Genomic DNA, 18864 nt, shown 5'->3' with positions numbered 1-18864 from the left:
AAGTTTGCAAGAGGCTCTTACAGAGACCCAACAAATACTGGATCCAAGTCCCTGACCTTAAAGCAGGGTCCCTTGAAAGCTTTGCCAAAAGAGTGAGACTCCCTTCTGTTCTATCCATAGCAGATCTAATACAACACCCCTCTGGCTCCGTGAACATAGTTATTCTAGAGTTAGTCCCCCTCTTCCCTAGCTTGCTCTGAACAATTACCTGGCTTCCCAGGTTCTTCTATCACAGGGACCTTGTTGCGTGGACTCTGTGTGACAACTTTCATCGTGTTGTCCGATTCCTTGCTGGGCCGACTGGTTGTCAGCTGCTCTGGGATCACAGCATTTGGATCTGTGAAAGGGAAGGAGAAGCTGGATGAGAAATCTAAGTCTGGACCCTGAATTAAAACATTGAGGGCAGCCACTCTTTCCCCAGCACTTACTGCTCTGAACTGCACCTTCCCCCTGACACTGAGGACCCTTGCCCAACACTGTTTGCAAAAGTGCTGCAGCACTATGTGCTCCCAACAGCTGTGGGGCAGCACCCAGCATTTGCACAAGTGTGCTGGAGTTGCGATCAGCACTGCACCTGCATTGGCAGGGAGAGGGACAGGCGGCAGATGGGTGCTGTGACACTGGCCCATCTCCCTACCCCATCAGGGCACCTTTTTAATATGCTCCCTGATTATCATGCTCCCCAGCTCCAGAGTGCCATGCATAAGGCTGCCCAGCCAGAGAAAGACAGGGAGAACCCAAATGACACAAGGCCTCTCTCTCCTTCCAATGAGCAGGGGCTGAGAGCCTGACCCAGAACCTTGCCTTTTCTCCTTCTCTCCTACCAACAAGCTAGGAGCCAGGTACAGGTCCCAATTTCAATATGTATTCACAACAATTCCCTCTAATTAGAGGATGCGTGATGGTTATGAGGTTAAGCCCTATATTTGACATAGTCATTCAGAGTCCCTGTGGTTTCCTCCACATAACCCCGCATGCAGGGAATGCTTCCCTGAATTAATCGGTAAGGCCACTACCGTTTCCTCCACAAGCCTCGCCTCTAATGCAACACCTGGTGACAACTGCTAAACTGCACATTGAGGAAAGAGATTTGATTTAAAACTACGATAATTCAGAGCCCCATCAGGACCATGGCCTACATGTCACTAACCCGTGTGACCACATGATCCTATCTCTTCCCTCCTCACTTGTTATTCAAGAGTTGATCTCTTAAATTACTGGGCAAGCTCAGAGACAACAACTCTGTCTTCCCTTGTGTGTAGTACAATGAGGCTCTGATCCTGACTGGGGTTATTTAGTACTACTGCAATATGGATTAGAAAATGGTGCCCTGTGAACAGGCAGGAGGGAGGCTTCCCATGCTGCTGCTTCCTCACTACATTACACGCTTGAAGGGAAGACTCCCGGCCCAACTGTGTTTTCTGAGAGCAAGCACTCAGCCTGGTTTGTTTTTAATGGAAGATACTAGCAGTACAGCTGCAAGCATTGCTCCTGAACTCAGCTTGCAAGCCCTCTCCTCCTGGGGTGCAACTGCAAGCCAATAGATGTCCTGCAAATTCCCAGCTTCCAGAAGCTAGCCCAGTTATACAAATTCTGAGGGTCAGCAAATGGATGCTGAGGGAAACAGCACAGAGCTCTTTGGGAAGGGACAGAACATGGGAGGGTGCATAGAGCAGAGAGTGAGATTTTCATGAGCTGCTGCCAGAAATGGAGGCTTTTCATTTGAAGTGCAGCCTGCAGCCAGCTTCATTTCACATATCCTACATTTGAACAGCATGCTGCAAGACATAACAATAGTAGAAAGCACAACCCCTGTCCTGAGGAGCTTAGACTGTGTGGAGAATGGCAGACAAAGCTAGGGGAATGCCAGGCAATGGGAGGAAGAAGCACAGAGCTGAAATGAGATTGTAGGGCTGCTGTGATGACATGGGGAGTGCCAAGGCAGCTCTGGCATTTAATGCCACTGATTTTGAGTAGCATTCACTCTAAAGATTAGCATTTGAGGGACCATGACTAAAAGGCAAGGTTTGATTGAGGACAGGGAGGTTGTGCAGCCTCAGCATAGGAGGCAGAACTGGAGTAGGCACAAAGACACTTCTTTTACAGGGAAATGGGATCAATGGAGTGCAGGTTCTGAACAGAAAGCCAGCAGGAGATGACCAATGACAATCACAGGTGAGAGCTGAGCTGTGCACACAAGAACAAGGCAACTGCACTCAATGGGGAGGCAGTAGTAAAAGCATGAGAACTGTGGATATCACAGGCAACATTTGTGTAATATTCCACCGTAGGTCAAAGGCTCATGTGCTTTTGCACTACATCACTGAATGTCCAGTCTCCGTGAGGAGTGACCCTCATGTCAGTGACAAGGGTTGCATGCTTCAGAGGCAGCCTTCCTGCTTCAAGCTTGTTACCTGAATGGCTCTAGCTAGGAGGAATTTCAACATTGCTCTTGGATTGGTAGATAGGAAATCCTGCTCTGCCTGCAAAAGTCATGGATGTTGGATAAGAAATGTCTCCATTAGCAGTAATGCTTGGATAAATAAATAAAAAGCAAAGCACAAGTAGGCTGAATCCTAAAGGAATAAGAAAGAAAAAGCCAAAATCTTCCCACTGGAAAACGCAACAAATTCAGTGTCAACCAGTGAGAGGAAGCTGCTGGGCCTCAGTGCTCTGGAACCGTACTTTAAGGTCTCAGCACAACTTGGACAGCTCCATCAGACATATAGTCTTATAATGTTTCCACGTGGGCTCTAGGAGCAATTGCTCAAAGCTGGATAGTTTTGGCTGCCATCTTGCAGCCAGGAAGGGAGCTAACATGTGCCCTTCCACCCCCAGCTTAGTCTAGCTGTGAAGTGCAGCACACTTGTGAGTTTTGTGCAAAAAGGAACCAGTTGTGGTTACTACTGGGAGAATACATCAGACCCAACGTCTATTACCCTGAGCACATTTGCTTTTCATTGACCAACAATACAAGGTGTTCCCTATGGCAGTGTGGAAATGTCACAGAACAGGAAGGCAACTACAAGGGCACAATGAGATGGCTTACTTGGGGCCAGTCCTATTCAGCAAGTGCTTGGTCTGTTAAACGTCAGTGGAGACTGGTGTACAGGCAAGCTGGCTTCACCCCAGTTGCCTGGTGGCAGTTGTACCCCCCCACCCTTCTTTCCTGGCCCTCTATTCTGTTTGTACACTCTAAAGTGACCATCGTAAAGGCAGGGGAAGACACCAACACACTTCCTCTGCTCTCCAGCTGTGACTGCAAACAAGCAGACCAAATTCAGGTGTGGGACATGCCCGAATGTTAGAAACCAACAGCAGCCTCAGAGATGAGCACTTTCTGTCACCATATCCTCAGGTCTGGGAAGTGTGACACATGCAGAAGGGGAAAGCAGCCACCCCACAAGAGTGACTGAAATGGCAACATCAAAGCCAAGTCGTCTCCTCAAAGGAGCGTTAACATCACAGGCAACAGAACCATAGCAACCAGAAACAGAACAAAACCCATGGACCTAACAAGTCTTCTGCTACCCTTACCAGTCTACTGCTGTTCACCTCCACCTATGTTTCAATTGAGTGTGTGAGCTCTCTGAGACAGAGGATGGTAGCTGTGATCAGGAGCTGACTTTATGGGTGGGATGGGGTGGAAGCAATGAGAAGCCACATGGAAAGAGTATGGCAACACTGCAAGTCTGGAGCATTTCAATACTGGGAAAAGAAGCATTTTCTCTTTGGTGGTTGTTCAGGAAGTTCCTCCTTTGCTCCAGTACTGGGCCTGAGGAAATTTCTAGCAAGGGCAGCTAAGGGAATGCAAAGGGAATTGCATATTTCAGGGCTACCCTGCTATTCCTCTAGTTTATTATAAATATTGGCCCCAACAGAGCAAAACAAACTAATAAAAAGCAGCCACCCTGAGCTCGGCAGCTAGGGAGGTGGCTGAAGTCCAGCCTGCAGCAGCCCTGGAGGCCAGAACTCCACAGCCTGGGGACAGGAAACTTTAGGAGAGCTCTGCCCATCAGAAAAAATTACCCGGCAGTGTACAATTAAAAGACTAAGACAGGTTGTGGCTGCACTACAGCTCCAAGCTCTAGGGGCATTTCCAAAGGAAGCATCAGATGTCATGAAGAATTCAGCACCTAGGCCTTGTTCCCACAGCTGCCCCCTTCCTGAGCAGGAGCCATGACCGCTCACAGAATCCCAGAGTGCACTGGGAAAGGTCAGGGAAAGTCAAAGGCTGGCACCTCCTGGAATGGGGTTGCAGCTCCAGAAGCGCCATTTGCTCGAAGCAGTAATTACATCATTTCCAGAGTATCACAGCACAGAAGGTGAAGTTTGTTTGTACAAATGGAGAAATGACTCCCCCACCCATCTCACAGGAGGGGTACAGGAGGACCACAAAATGACAGACTGACAGCATCTGCAGAGCAAGAAGGGGGCTGCTCAAAGGAGAGCTAATTGAGAGCAGGGCTCTGAGAGGAACGGCCTATGATGAGGGTCCCCAATACATGCATTTTGTTGTAAAATACGATGTACAATTCATTTTGTGAATGCTCCAGGGTGTGGAATCCCTTGTGTGGACAGGTGCAGTGTTACTATTAACTCAGGGAGGGGTGAAGGTACCTTAAAGTCAGAGGCCTGAACTGCCAAGGTTTGGGCTGTATCTGCTGTCTGTAGCACATGGATGCCTGGAGGAGGCCCTGCATAAAACTACAGCTCTAGAGTGCAGTATTTACCCCAGGCAACCTGGTTTATAGGATCTGTAATCCCCAGTGCCTGCAAGGAGTTCCTTTTATGCAACATGGGAGTGTTTCTTAGACTACTGACAAGCTGCCTACGTCTCTTCCAAGAAGTCTCTGGTTCATGTTATTATGGGGGGAAGCGCCTGATCCTGAGCTCTCCCGTTGTACTCGGCCTTGGTGAGGCCGCAGCTGGAGTACTGCGTCGTTTTGGGCTCCACAATTCAAAAAGGATGTGGAGAAGCTTGAAAGAGTCCAGAGAAGAGCTATGTGCATGATCAGAGGTCAGGATAACAGATCCTATGATGAGAGGCTGAGAGCCATGGGACTTTTCAGCCTGGAAAAGCGCAGGCTCAAGGGTGACCTGGTGGCCACCTATAAGTTTATTAGGGGTGGTCACCAGGATCTAGGGGAATGTCTGTTCACCAGAGCGCCCCAAGGGATGACAAGATCAAATGGTCACAAGCTCCTCTGCAACCATTTCAGGCTGGACATAAGGAAGAACTTCTTTACTGTCCAAGCCCCCAAGGTTTGGAATAGATTGCTGCCAGAAGTGGTTCAAGCACCTACTTTGAATGCCTTCAAGACACTTTTGGATGTTTATCTTATTGGGATTCTATGATCCCTGCTGACTTCCCGCCCCTGGACAGGGGGCTGGACTCGATGATCCTCCGGGATCCCTTCCAGCCTGAATATCTATGAAATTGAAATCTATGAAATCTATAAGCAGGAGGGTAAAGAGAAAGAGGAAGTCTTTTGGATTTTCTCGTAGAAAGTTCTGCACCTATTTCAAATTGGAAGTATTCAGACTTGAGTATAGTGTCTGCTTCACAGACTGGACATTTTGCCAAGAATAGTTCAGATCAGCACTGGTCCCAGATCTGCAGCTATTCCTAGGGTGACTGGCAGTACAAATCAAGGCTTGTTCAACAAGCAGTGGGCAAGAGGGCATCCTCTGATGTACTGCATGGAGGAGGGCCGAGGACTGAGCTGGGCCCAAATGCAGACCATGGAAGCTTCAATCATCTCCACAGTCCACTGATCTCATAGGCACAGCTAGTTTCTGGCCCAGTCCTCAAACCAAGTTGGGGATGAATAGATGCATTCAGCATTATGAGAGCAAGGTGCAATAAGAACAGGGCCTCTGGAAAGGCCCCTGCCACAGGGTCCATGTAGCCTAGATATTAGGCATTAGTCCCCCCCTTCCTCTCCCCTTCACTTCTTCCTCACTCCTTTCTCTGTCTCTCCCTCCCCCCTGCCACCTTCTGGTTTTTGCTGGGGCATGGCAGGGCTTCCCTGCCAGATTCCACCCAATGCCAAACGGTAACTGGTAAGCTATAACCGGTCATCATTGAGCTGATCGGTTAAGCCAGGGGTTTTCAAACTTTTTGGATCAGTGTACCCCCCCCAGCTGGATGCAGAGTGGGTGGGGAGGGAAGGGAGGATGCAGCCAAATGCAGCGGCAGCAGACACCACGTATGAGCTTCCCCCACCCCCTGCACCCACCCAAGCACGCACCACCTGCGCAGCAGCATGGGATGGTGCGTGGCAGTGCTCTGTCTCCACCCACCCATGCATACCCCCTAGGGCCTTCTCAAGTACCCCTGGGGGTACTCATGCCCCCAGTTGACAACCCCTGAGTTAAACAATTAATCATTTAATCATTCATATTCCTACTGGAGCCTGCAGTGGGAAGAAGGGGCTTTTATACAAAATTGTTCAGACATCAACTGAGTATCAGCACCAAAGTTAATATTGAGGCAGTTTGACGATAAGTTCAAACTCAGTGTAACTTTGTTTGTCAAGATGGTCCCGTTGTGGGAAAGCTTAAAATGGATGCTTAATAATTTGGGGGGGGGGGGGGAGAAGGGAGAGGAAATCACTCCTCCTTGGGGGCCTGACTGGCCAATCCCATGAATGCTTCAGAATCCTAAACTATGACTGGGCGTTAATCTCACATGGTTTAAGCCTCTTCCAGATCCAAATGGCATTTAAATCATTTGAGGAAGAAGCATGATCACAGCTGGAAGAAAGGGGACGTCATAGAACTGCCCTCTTTGAGCATATCTGAAGCAAAGCTTGGGGCACCCAGCAGCTACACCACCACAGATTGTGTTTTACAGCACCTTATGATCTAAGTGTGTGCAAGGACCTCAGTATTTATTATAAAAATCAATCAAGTTAATGACCTTGAACGAAGACAGCAAATTAGCACCTCCCCCCCAAAGCATCACAACTGAGACAGAACTCAACAGAAAGACAAAGCCTTCCTTCCTGCCAGCTCAGTTCCTAAACGAGACTCCTTTGTGAGCTTTGGCCCTGCTCTCACAATAGCACTCTGTCAAGCTCCCATAGAGGACTGAACAGTGCACTTCAGCAAAGTTGGATTTTAAAGAGGCTGTGTAACCATAGCACATTTGGATGCTGATTTGATATCCGATGGGGGAACTCCGCTGAGCATTGAGCAACTCACCCTGCCCTACTTTCATGACAATCTTCATGGACCGTGTCTGGCAGACCCCGCCTTCTCTGTTCTCCAGGCCATCCAGAGTCCCATTGGAAGTGGCTGCAGGAAAAAAGAAATGACTGTTAACAAGCAGTTGTGAAACATGGAAGGGTCTTCAAGAAGGCAAAAGGGGGTCTGCCTAGAATAGCCTTGGGAGGCAGCCCAAGCTTCCCTTCAAGAGTGGTTTAGTTACTGGGATGTGTTTGGTATTGAGCCAGTCTATAGGAATGGGGAGCAATTTAAAGATGATGTTTTATGTAGCACCAAGTGTGTGGAGGCCTATGTGGTGGTTTCTTTGTATGTCTTCAGCTGGGTTTCCTTTGCTATGCACAGGGGAGGGATGCAGTGCTGTGGACCTCCATTCTGTGGTTCCTCACTTCTGAATACCTATTTAGGAGCATCTCAAGGAAAACCAGAAGGCTTCTAATATTCCTATCACAGAATCTTGCTTAGAAGCACTGTTGAGTAACAGAAGGACTTTTAACAGAAGAGAACCTCATAAATTATCAGGTAAACCTCCTCCAGGACCCAGTTAGGTTATGGGATAGTATTATGTGGGCCCCACAAAGAGTGCTTCCATTTCTTCCCTGGGGTGCATGTTTTTCCCCGTGTTCTCACACCCCTGCCCACTCACAGTCTGAGGTCAGGATATCAGTGGGCTTCCCCATTCTGCAGCCCTGAGCACATGGTAAATGTTGTTCAATACACTGCACTCTGGTCTTCTCCAGTCTTCCCCAAATCCTGACTGCTCCACCCCCCCCCAGTTCTATTCACTTATAAACCTCCAGCCCATTAAAATGGTTACCCTGATGCTTGAACTGGTTGCTGAGCTGCTAATTAGATTGTACTCCAAAGGAAAAAGAGAGGCAGCGCCTGACAAAGGCCAAAGCTCCCACTCCACAGCCATGGCACAATGGGGATAAAAGCTGTAGAGAGGCAGCCGGGGCACCGGAGGAGAGGAATGCTTTGGAGGCTGAACTTTCCAAGCCATAAAACTGAGAGATTCTCTCCCCCCTTTTGTCTCCCCTTAATAGGGAGCTTGTTAACCTCATGAGGACAAAACATGAAATGTTCTTTTCACCAACCTGTCGCCCTCCCCCTCTTTGGACTGGTTAATGGCTTTCTGAGCAGCCTAGGGCACTAGCCTAGTACTTAAGGGACTGCTTCTACTCAGAAAAGCCATGGCAGTTGATGGATGGACCACAGCCTTCTCACAGATGGGAGGGAGGCCTGTGGACTTCTTGCCACATTACTCCAATTCCTCCAAAGAGATGCAGCTGAAACAGTGACTGAGTTCAGATGTTGAAATGTGTGTTGCTTTGTCCAGAAGCTGACTGACTCGTTCTGCTCCTTCTAGTATGGCTGAAGGAGACCACTGGACCATCTCTGCAGCACTATTCCAAGCACATGCAGCAGACAAAGGGCACAGCAGGGGGTGTATGCACACCCTTATAATGCACCATGGCGTGCAGTACTGTACTGGCCTCAGCTTTGCATTCCAAAGACCAAAGCCTGACAGCCCTAGGAATGCTTATCTGAGGGTCACAGGTTGTGCCACTAAGCTGCTAGGCTGTCCTGTTTAGGGAAGGGGGTGGGGGACAAGCTACTGTGGAAAAATGCTCACATGTGTATGGCACTGCACTTTGATGCAGGAGAACCAGCTTCAGTCCCTGACTCCAACACAGCTTTCCTGTGTGACCTTGGGCAAATCATTTAAACCTTTTGTAAAACAGGGACAGAAACTTCCCAAAGCATTTGTATATTGTATAGTGCGAGGAGGCCACAATTGCAGTTCGTCCCTCCAGGAATTGCCATAGCATAAAATGAGGAAAGCATCAGGAGCTGTATTTATGAGCAAGAACAAAATGATGCTGGTTATGTTTTGCTCTGCATTGCATGCAAGATGTAAGTCATAGTGCAGGAAGGAATTCCTTCCTGCACTACAACACTGTTGCCAAGGAAAGTCACAGGGAGAGTGGATGCTTCCCAGCACACAGCAATGCAGGAGCCACTGTAAAAAGACCATATTTGGGAAGGTAAAAATGCATCCCCCACTCCCAAATGCTTCATCTCCAAGTCAACGGAAGCAAGAAATTCTAATCCCCCCACTCCTTGGAGCATACGATAGGAACACTTATGCATGTGCAGCACATTATACATATATAATTACACAGTGTGCCTCAGTAAAGAATGTAAACTCAGAGCCCCAGTGGGTTTGAATGGCTGTAATTGCAGGGCAGAAGTCAGTTAAACTCACTTTGGGGGGGAGGGAGGGGAGAAAGGGGGTGAGGGGAGTGCTCAGTTTTTAGTCCTGGTCCTGTGGGAGCGTTGCAAGCCATGCATCTCCTGCTGTTACTGAGCAGAAAACAACACAGCAACATGTCTGTGAGCCCTCTCCCATGACTGGGGATAGCTCTGATGAACCCGCCTGCTCCGTAGCCAGGACTGGGGGGTCGTATGCGGTTAGGAGATTGGTTAGACTGTATACATGCCTAACAAGCACCACGTAATTATGGAGGGAGACAAACAGCTATGTCTTTCTGAATTTAATGTGATGCCCCAGGATAATCTTGACCTCCCAGGAGTGGTGTGCCGTGGGTGGGACGTACTCTCCTAGACAGAATCCTTTTGACTTGGTTCTTCCCACCTTTGCCTTTCCATCCCTCTGGCAGACAGAGCTGGGGGCACTTTCTGACTAAAACCAGGGAGATCGCCACTAGTTACAACTATGGTTATGGTATGGGACCAAACAGGCAGTCAAAAGCCAGACTAATCTAATTGTATCTGGGAACTCCACCCTGCTTGAAGGGTCTATCTGCCTCCTCACTTCTGACCTCTCCACTCCACATAGATCCCAGCTCCTGAAGCTATGAAGGGTTAATCCTTCCATGCACAGCACCAGAACGAGTTTGTGACATTGTCTTGGCTACCCTTTGGATACAGTGCCAAATCAGTCACAGAACCCTCTTCTTCTGGGTGCACCTTTTGAAGAGCTTCAGAAGTGCATGAGAACCCCATCAGAAGGGAGAACTGCAGGCAGAGGATCTACTTGCTTTTTGGACTCAACACTTCTTCAAAAACCTAAATATTCCAGCAGAAGATGTCCCATCAGCAAAAGACAAATCGCTATCCACCCAGCCCCAGAGCAGTTAATTTAAGTTCTGCACAAAACATCAGTCAGAGGTGAATTTGCAACCTAGATTTCAGGGCTCTATTCTCGGTTCAGACAGTCATCAGTACTGCAATGAAAGCTTCACCATGTACTTTTTTGTTTGGGGGGGGAAAAGTGGAAGGAACAGTGGAGTAGGTAAGAGAAGGCAGCCCAAACCCCTCGCTCACAGAGCAGGAGCTTACCTTATTTGGTTAGCTATAGAGCACTACTACAGTAAAAAGCTAAACTGCTTTCAGAAGTACGAATGCTCAGGAGTACCTGCTCACGTGGGGAGAGACCCAGCAATGTAGGACAGGGTTTGCAGTAAGGAATGCTGAAGCCTCGTGAATAACCTTCTGGAGACAATGATGTGTAAAATGGAATTTGGCCAGGGCAGCAGAGCTAACTTCTATCCCCTACTCACCAAAGAGGAGTTTCATGTTACCTGCAAAGCCCCATCCCTTCCATTACTCTGTAGCACAACCAGTCAAGTCTTATATTAAGGGGAAGAGACAAGAAGTGACAGATGGCCGACTGGAACAAAGCCATCACACAACAAGAGAATCTTTACTGTTATGAACCTAATTTGTTTCTGTTAGATAGGTATGGGGAGGGGCAGTGTTTCTTTCCTAATAATGATCTTATACAAATGGACAGTGTTGTTTAACTGTGGTGCCTTGAGGAAGGGGGACTGACTCCTAAGCCTACTGAAATTTGCTGATGCTCTGAAGTTGGCAATCTATTACCCTATGGTTGGCCTATGCAGACAAGTTAACTGGGATTAAAGTAGGGTGTGAAGTCAAAGTGCAAGAGCTCTATTGCTGGAAACCTTCACATGTATACAAGCCCTTTGTATGAAATGACTACAAATGGTTGTAGTGATCAAAGTTAGCCAGCCACAGGATGACTTCATGGCCCTCCCATGGCAGCAGTTTCACAGGCAAGTTTTTACAGACTTCACTGAGTGAAGTCATATTTCCTTACATGTCTAGAGTTCGCAGGCCATTAGTTTTAAAAGCACTGTCAACAACTGGATGGGAAGAGAGCAGGGGAAATTTCCCCTTAGAGAACCGTGTCAATCATTCCCAGCTCTCAGTCAGGCCATGAACCCATTCCCTTCACAGATGTGTCTTCTAGAGACAATTCCACTCATAACAAGCAGCAGCTCTGGAGTGAGAAGAGAAATGGGGTCCTCTTCATCCTCCTATCCACCTTCACCTAAATTCAAACCAAGTCCTTGATCTTCAAATTTTCTAAACTATCACTATTACCATTTTAGCCCCAGCTGCACATTTACTCTTATTCTCATGCTCAATTGTCACTGACTATGCTGCCATTTGGGTTATGGCTATTAGAAGATATAACCCACAGGCAGCAGCATGCTCTATTCCACTCAGGTGCAACACAAGCTCCAATAAGGCACATGGCATCAGGAAGACGAGCAGATCCACAATAAGCCCCCTGTACCACCTTGGTCTCAGTGAGCTGTGGGGAGTCAGTCATTTGTTCTCAGAAACAGAAGTATTTGGTCTCCTTGTAATCATCTGAACCGCAAAGCCCAAGCTGCCCCTCGATTGTGGGAAGACAGGATAATTACTGATGTTTAAAGGACTGGTGGGTATTGGACAAAGCCGGTGGCACCTTCTCCAACTCCACACAACTTAAGGATTGAAAGGTGCACCCCCCCAGGGCCCCAATCTGTTTCCTGCCTGGAGGCACCTGCTCCAGAAGGAAAAAGAAGATGGCAATGCCCGAGAGCACACTTCTAAAGCAGTTTCATGTACAAAGACCACCACACACATCCCTGACATTACAAGAATCCCATACAAGGAGATCAAGCACAGACTACAGGCCATCTGGATATGGCAGCTGGTCCTACTTTGATGGACATATTACAAGATATTAATCTTGTAAATCAAAAATCAAAAAACATTCTTCCTTAACAGTATCATACTTTTGAACGGCCCTGGCACGATGAACATCCCCACCACCCCTTTCTACCATAACAGTGGTAGCGCCCAAACTCAAATCAGAACAGCCTATCTACTCTGAAGTTGATGGTGAATTAGTACCACGCACTGCCATACTTTCTGCTCCAGCTGGCAGAACTCCATAATTAGCAATGGCAAAGTCTGGTCAAGCCAAGCCTGGCAGGACCTCACCCTTTGAGCATTGTCCGATAGCCTTATCAATTCCCTAGGAATTTATTCTTTCATCTGAAGGACTAGGAGAGTAGAAGCATCTTCTATTGAAACCCACTATGCTTGAGGTCAAAGGGAGTCCCACACTAGGCCTTGAGAGCTGTTGGAGACTTCCATATTAATGGAATGTAAACCCTCAGACCTGGAAAGGAAACTAGAAACTCAATGCTGTTACCTACAGAACTGCTAATCCATTTAGTAGAAATACCTGGCTAATACAGAATTGTGAGTAGAGTAGGGGTTCATTGACAGAGCTTGCATATGTCCCTTGAGCAGAGAAATAGCTAAACCCTACCATTTGGTTCATGCTGGGGGTATTAATGTACTGATTGGCGGCAAGGAGGATCCAAATGCTCAATATTTTCCCTCTCTTTTGGCTTCTAACAGCAGGAATGGGCCCTGTGCAGGCCTTTCCCCGGCCTACCTCAGTGGCACATCAAGCTGGCTATGCCTTGCCTCTCCTGCTGAGATATAGCTTTAAAAAAATGTTTGAAAGAATTTGGTTTTGGCAGATCTGAAGGTTTGGAAGAAGTAACTGGCAGCAGATAAATGCAGAGGTCTCTTAAATGGTCAGCCTTGGATGGAATTAGATATCCCAGATTCCCTTTAGAAGGTCTCAGTTATGCTCCGGGCCCCAACGTGCAATCAATGTGCTGAGACTGTAGCAAATCCAAGCCACTTTTATTAGTCTAAATTACTCTCCCATCTGCAGACAGCAGCCTGATGGTAGGTGCAGCCAAACGTTGCAGGGATACAGCATGGACTCTGGCCCTGTAATCTCTCCCATGTCTCCAGAAACGTCTACGATTCAGGAGCTCATATTTTACCTTACTGTCTTTGGTTACAGCCTCTGCTTTCAGTAACAACATTTCTTTTAACTTTTCCTTTCTGTGAAGGTGATTGTTTTTCTGGGCAGAGTAAGATCTGATGAGCCCCAACCTCTGAAAGGTTAAGAGAAGCTCCAACTATAGGAACATTAGGTCCTTCAGCCACAAGTGGTCTTGCAGCTTGTGAAGTGGAGCCTGCGGGTAATTATACTCCAAGAAAAGAGCCCATTATCTAGCCAGATACTAAGGAGCGAGAAGTAGGTTCCCCAACACTAAGCTTCAATTGATCTCATGGCTAATGGATGGAACAGCTGCACCACAGCAACCCTACTGCCTGCCTCACTGAGCCCTTCCCCTCCACTGGTGGCTCTGAATAGTGGATGTGTCAAGGAAGAAGAGAAAGGTGTGTGTGTGGGGGGGGGGGGGGGGGGTGGAGAAGGAAGGCAGGCAGGGGTCAGGACACAAACCTCACAGAAAACCCTCAAGAATTTGGGACCTGGTTCCAGTGTTCCTGCAGGGACTAGAAGAGATGGGACTGGAATTTCACCCCCTCTCAAAGAACGGAAAGATTCTCTCCACAGATGAGAAAAGCCTGGCCATCTCTAAAAGACTGCTAGTCAGTCAAGGCCCAGGCAGTAAGATGATCTACTCCAAAACAAACACCAATACCCAGAAGAAAGTGACCCAAAATGCTTTACTGTGTACAAATTAGCACAGATGATCCCAATCCAGTGATGAAGCTTCCCCCTGCCTACCCTGCTCCACTTAATCGTGCTTCATCCCATTTCTGTGCCAGTCCCTCCCATATGCCCCCCATCTCCTATATCCTGTCTCCTCACATATCCTCAAGCAGGAGAACTTTCATTCCAAAAGCACTGTCTTCACTGCAGACTTAACCCAGGTAGTAGACACAAGGGACATGAGCATCTGCACTGCAAAGCCCTGCTCAAGTTATGCCCTGCTTGCTGGAGGAGCATGCCAAGAGTCTCACCGAAGGCTCATGCTGCTTTAATCCCTTCCCAGTGAATTGTAAGAAATCTTTTGTCATTCAGGATATGGAGAAGAATTATGGGAAGGCAGTAGAGGACTAGCAAGCAGGTGAATGACTAAGCCTGCATCTGCACTGAGAAGCCTGTGGCTTATCAACCTGACTGCAAGAAGAATCACTAGTCTTTCCACTGGGCTAGTTAAATTATATTTTCAGTTCAGGCAGGAGAGAGGTTTGTGGAAGGAAGGAGGCAGCAGTGAAAATTAAACCTCAGTCTCTCAGATGCAGTTAGATACCATGGACTTTTATGTACAACCTACAGATGAGATATGCAGGATTTTAGATATATCTACCCTAGTCTCTGCTCTAGCTGCTGCTCTTACTCCAGGCCTCACAGAACCATTTATGCCATTACTATTACCTGGGGACCAACTCTTAAGTACTAAGCTTCTGCTAAGCTCAGGCTCGAGGACTAGACAGCTTCTTCCAGCCCACCCACCCCAACCTCCAGTTCCTATGAGCCAGAGCACTTGTCTCCCTCCCCCCAAGCCCTGGTTGGCTCTTGATGTTTCCAGGTCACAAAGCAGAGCCATTCATGCGTGCAGAGTTGCACACAAGCAAGGCTGTGTGGTTTGAAAAGCAGAGCTGAACATGAAGCTCACTGCAGCCTCCACCCTGTAGATGAATCTCTTTGCTCCAGTGCTACCTCCCCTTCATGTGCTGCCTCAGGCCACGCACCTCCTAGTTAGGGCCATTTCACCGATGGGTGGCAGGGAAAGGAGACAGCCTGATGCGTCTGATGTTTGGCTCTGCCCTCCCCCGTCTTACATGGTGCACACACATCACACCAAAGCCCTTCCCATCAGATCAGAAACATTTGTTCAGTCGTCTGCCAGAGCAAGTGCAGGGAGGTTTGCACAGGGATTGGCGGGCGGGGGATTAGAGGGCTGAGCTGTCACTCTGCCAGCGAGATTGTGAACAACCTTTCAATCCAGAGAGGCAGCTGCACCGAAAAGGGGGCCCTAAAGCCACAGAAATGTACTGAAGCCAGTCCAGCCCTGTCCCATCCCCATATTACTGCAGTACATGAAATGCTAGGGTTTCATGAACCCTAGCTCCAATGGTCCAGATTCATTTCCAGTGCAGGAGCCACCAGCTTCCTTCCCTCTCTGTTCCGCCCCACCAAATGGGTGATGGGCCCTCATCACCTTCTCCTCCCAAATAAAAGCTGTAATGCAGTCTGTATCTTGTGGTGAAGACAGAAACAGCCCTGGAAGGATGAGATGGTTGTGGGAGGAGCTGCTGGGAACAAGCACAGGGCAGGGATGCCACAGGGCTGGGTAGTTCCTACATGCTAACTCTTGGCATTTAAAGACTCCTGTTGGCAGTCCTAATTCCTAGATTTAAGTGTCCAAACTTAATAATATCTAATCACACACCAACCCCACCCCCTCTGCATATACAGTGGAAGGCTGGTGCTGAGCTGGCACTGGCTTCAGAATGAAGTGGGTGGCTACAAGCCAGGCCCGAGTTTACATTCTGCACTTCCATTGTCCCAGGCAGACAACAGGGATGGTACTACATGTAGACAGATTCCCAGACAACCCGTCCACTCGTCTCCATTGCAACTACAGCACCTGGCAGTTGACCTTTGGACCCTATTCCCTCTATCCAAAAACCCCTTCTTACAACTGGTAAAAAAGAGCTCACTATAGTAAAGCAAGTAGAAACAGATGCTGGGCTATCAAGCTTTACCACAGAAGGTACAGAGTGGGGAATACATCCTCTTCTCAACAACCAGACAAAGAGACCCAGTCTGTAGGTTAGATGATTCCCCCATCCAATGAACAATGAAAGATTTATCTAGGACACATAAAAATTAAAGTACTATAGGTGATGCTTCTGCCAGCACTGCCTACAAAAGACTTTCACAGACAAAGCACCCTGCCTCGGCGCTGCCCATACCCACATTCAAAATCTGCACCAGGTCCCAGTGTCACAAAAAATGAGCCCTCTATAATCACAGGGCTACATAAAGCAACAATTTAAAACCACAGTTTCCTGACAGCCAATCGAATGCTCTCTTGGCTTGTGCATGATGAAATCACTACAGGTCTTTGCTGACCAAGAGAATCTCACATGCCCCATTTCCTGCAGGGGCCTCTGCCTGAGGATGCCATCTTAATGAGCAAGACACAGTGGGCTGTGGAAAAACTGGCATGAGTAGTCCATAATGGGAAGCCCCTCTAGAGTTACTGCTCTAGCCACCACCCTCCAAAGACCAAGGCCCAAGTATTCCAGCACTTGAACTAATACAGTTATTTCATCTAGCCAGGAATGAAACTGCTTTATATTACTTAATACTATTGCGTGGCACTGGAAGAGAGACATCAGAAATAACCTCTAACATCCAATACCAATCTTGCTTAGGGCACATCTGAAGACAGCTTAGTAGCACCTAGTGTCTGGATGGCAAGTATTGCAAAGCCACTACCTACTGAAACTCAGTCCATTAGAGTAATGATGGAATAATGAGGGATATTGGAAACAAGACTGGGACACTTCAAGCTAAGTCAAGTTTGGAAAGCTCTAGATCTGAGGGCAGCTAGAGGGGCAGGTGAATGCCCAAATGGTACAGAAGGAGCTGGCACAAGAGTCTTGCTTTCAATATTTCAGAACAAGGCCACTGATGGGGGTAGCAAGTTTGTCTCAAAAATTTGCTTATTGCTTCCAGCTGTTCCTGGAGGGAGAGACAGTGAAGCATGAGAGCGTCCTGATAGCAAGCAGAAGGTGCATTTGTGTTATGGCTTCACCTGGCAGGGTGAACAGGAAAGCAGACCCAGAGGCAGATCACAGAGGAGGTCTGGTAATAAGGTTGCACCTCCCTTCAACTGTAGTGCATGTGCAGGGATCTCTCCACTGTCAGTCTCACCCACCCAACCTGTGTCAATAAGCCCTGTCACACCCCCTTTTCAAACTCCTAGATCCACTCTCAAGCAGAGCAAACCCCAACTAAGGTGCTCTGGCAACAGTCATGGCTGCTGAGTTGTATATGCCCAAGTTGCCCCCAACCCAGCTCCAGTCCTTCCAGACAGAGGCCGAGAAGAGAGCGGGAGAAATGGAAGGCCAGAGTCCCAGTGGAGGGGCTATTACCTCTACGGGCTCCAGCTGTCCTGGGGAAAAGAAGAAAAGAGGAGGAGCTGCTGTAGCTCAGGCAAAGGGGGAGAGCAAGGCAAACCCAGTTGTTGGCTGATACAAAGGAAGCATTTATTGCAGCAGTGCTTGCCAGGGACTTTGGCATTCAGAAGCCAGGCCTCCCTCTGGGAAGCTGTGGGGTATCCGAACGCAGGCAGGGAGGGGAGGTGCCTGCAACACACATGATCATGACTGCCTTCTGCTTTAAAAAAAAAAGTGCTTATTTTAAGATCTAAGCACAAAGAGCCCAAAGACTGTGAAGCTACACATGGTGAGGAGGCAAACAATAGCAATGCCTGGGTGAGAGGAGCTGGTCCCAGAAGGCAGGCACAGAGGTGCTAGGATAGAGAGCGCTCTGGGTCCCAACCTCAGCTTTTGAGCACTGGACTCTTAGAAGCATCCTGGGCCTTGCTGGGTTTGCCCCTTTGCCATGTCTTTCCTCTTTAACAAAAGGGTTGTGGTGGTGAAGGAAGTCCCCAAGTTGCCCACCTGGGCAGGGAGCAGCTGCATCCTTTCTGGCTGTCCTGCCAGCTCCTCGCTCGCCATCAGTTAAAACAGCCTGCCTTTTAGTGGAGTGCTGGACAGACTGACCCCTGAATGGCCAGAGAAAGCCCTGGTGCCAGGACAGAGCACAGTTTGGGGAAGCACAAGTAGCTAAGTAGCTGAACTCTCTCAAAACCACAACTGCACTGCATCGTGTCCTGTGTCTTCCTATATGCCTGGAAGCAGAAGAGCTGCCAGCTCTCATCTGCCTTAGGGATTGAATGTTCCTGCTGTCCAGATGTTAAGTTTGGGCTTATAGTGTTTCCTCTTTTGTGTTTTCACAAAAAACGATCAATAGATTCACTCCAGCAACCCAACCCCATGGCTCCCAGGGCTTCCCAACATAACACAGCATCTCTCTTACTTAGGGAAGGTCTCCCAATGCCCTGAAGCCAATGATAATAGCTAGGCTAAGATAACAAAAAAGCCAGATCACTTGCTTTACACCAGGGATGTCAAACTGGTTTGCTGCCCCACCCACTCTTGGCTAGATTTGGACTCACCTCTGGCAGCAAGACAAACTGTGCCTAGGGAGACATGGAGGTCAATGCAACAGTCACTCACTTCCCACTGATGATACATATTCCCAGGGAAGTACCCTGAATTTTGGTGGCAGGTCCTGGTCCCACCCAGGTTTCCTGGTCCCTTTAGGATCACTCTGGGGACAGATGACATGGCTCCGTAACTCGCATGTTTGACACCCTGCTATATACCGCT

At 48.2% G+C, this 18864-nt stretch overlaps 1 protein-coding gene across 2 annotated transcripts in view; it reads right to left on the bottom strand.

Annotated features, from left to right (window-relative positions):
* Positions 1-18864, bottom strand: part of EFNB1 (ephrin B1) — a 101193-nt gene that overhangs the window by 7987 nt on the left and 74342 nt on the right. The window contains exons 3-4 of one of the 2 annotated variants that reach the window (XM_014607219.3): positions 7210-7302; positions 209-337 (exon numbers count right to left, since the gene is read on the bottom strand). In XM_014607219.3, coding sequence (XP_014462705.1) covers positions 209-337; positions 7210-7302 — 222 coding nt within the window. The remainder of the gene's footprint in view (positions 1-208; positions 338-7209; positions 7303-18864) is intronic. The other variant, XM_059732768.1, reaches the window with a different exon arrangement.

Source organism: Alligator mississippiensis, chromosome 8, assembly GCF_030867095.1.
Source record: "Alligator mississippiensis isolate rAllMis1 chromosome 8, rAllMis1, whole genome shotgun sequence".
NCBI lineage: Eukaryota > Metazoa > Chordata > Crocodylia > Alligatoridae > Alligator > Alligator mississippiensis.
The sequence above is the reverse complement of the archived record's forward strand: the minus strand, read 5'-3'. Positions and strand labels throughout refer to the sequence as shown.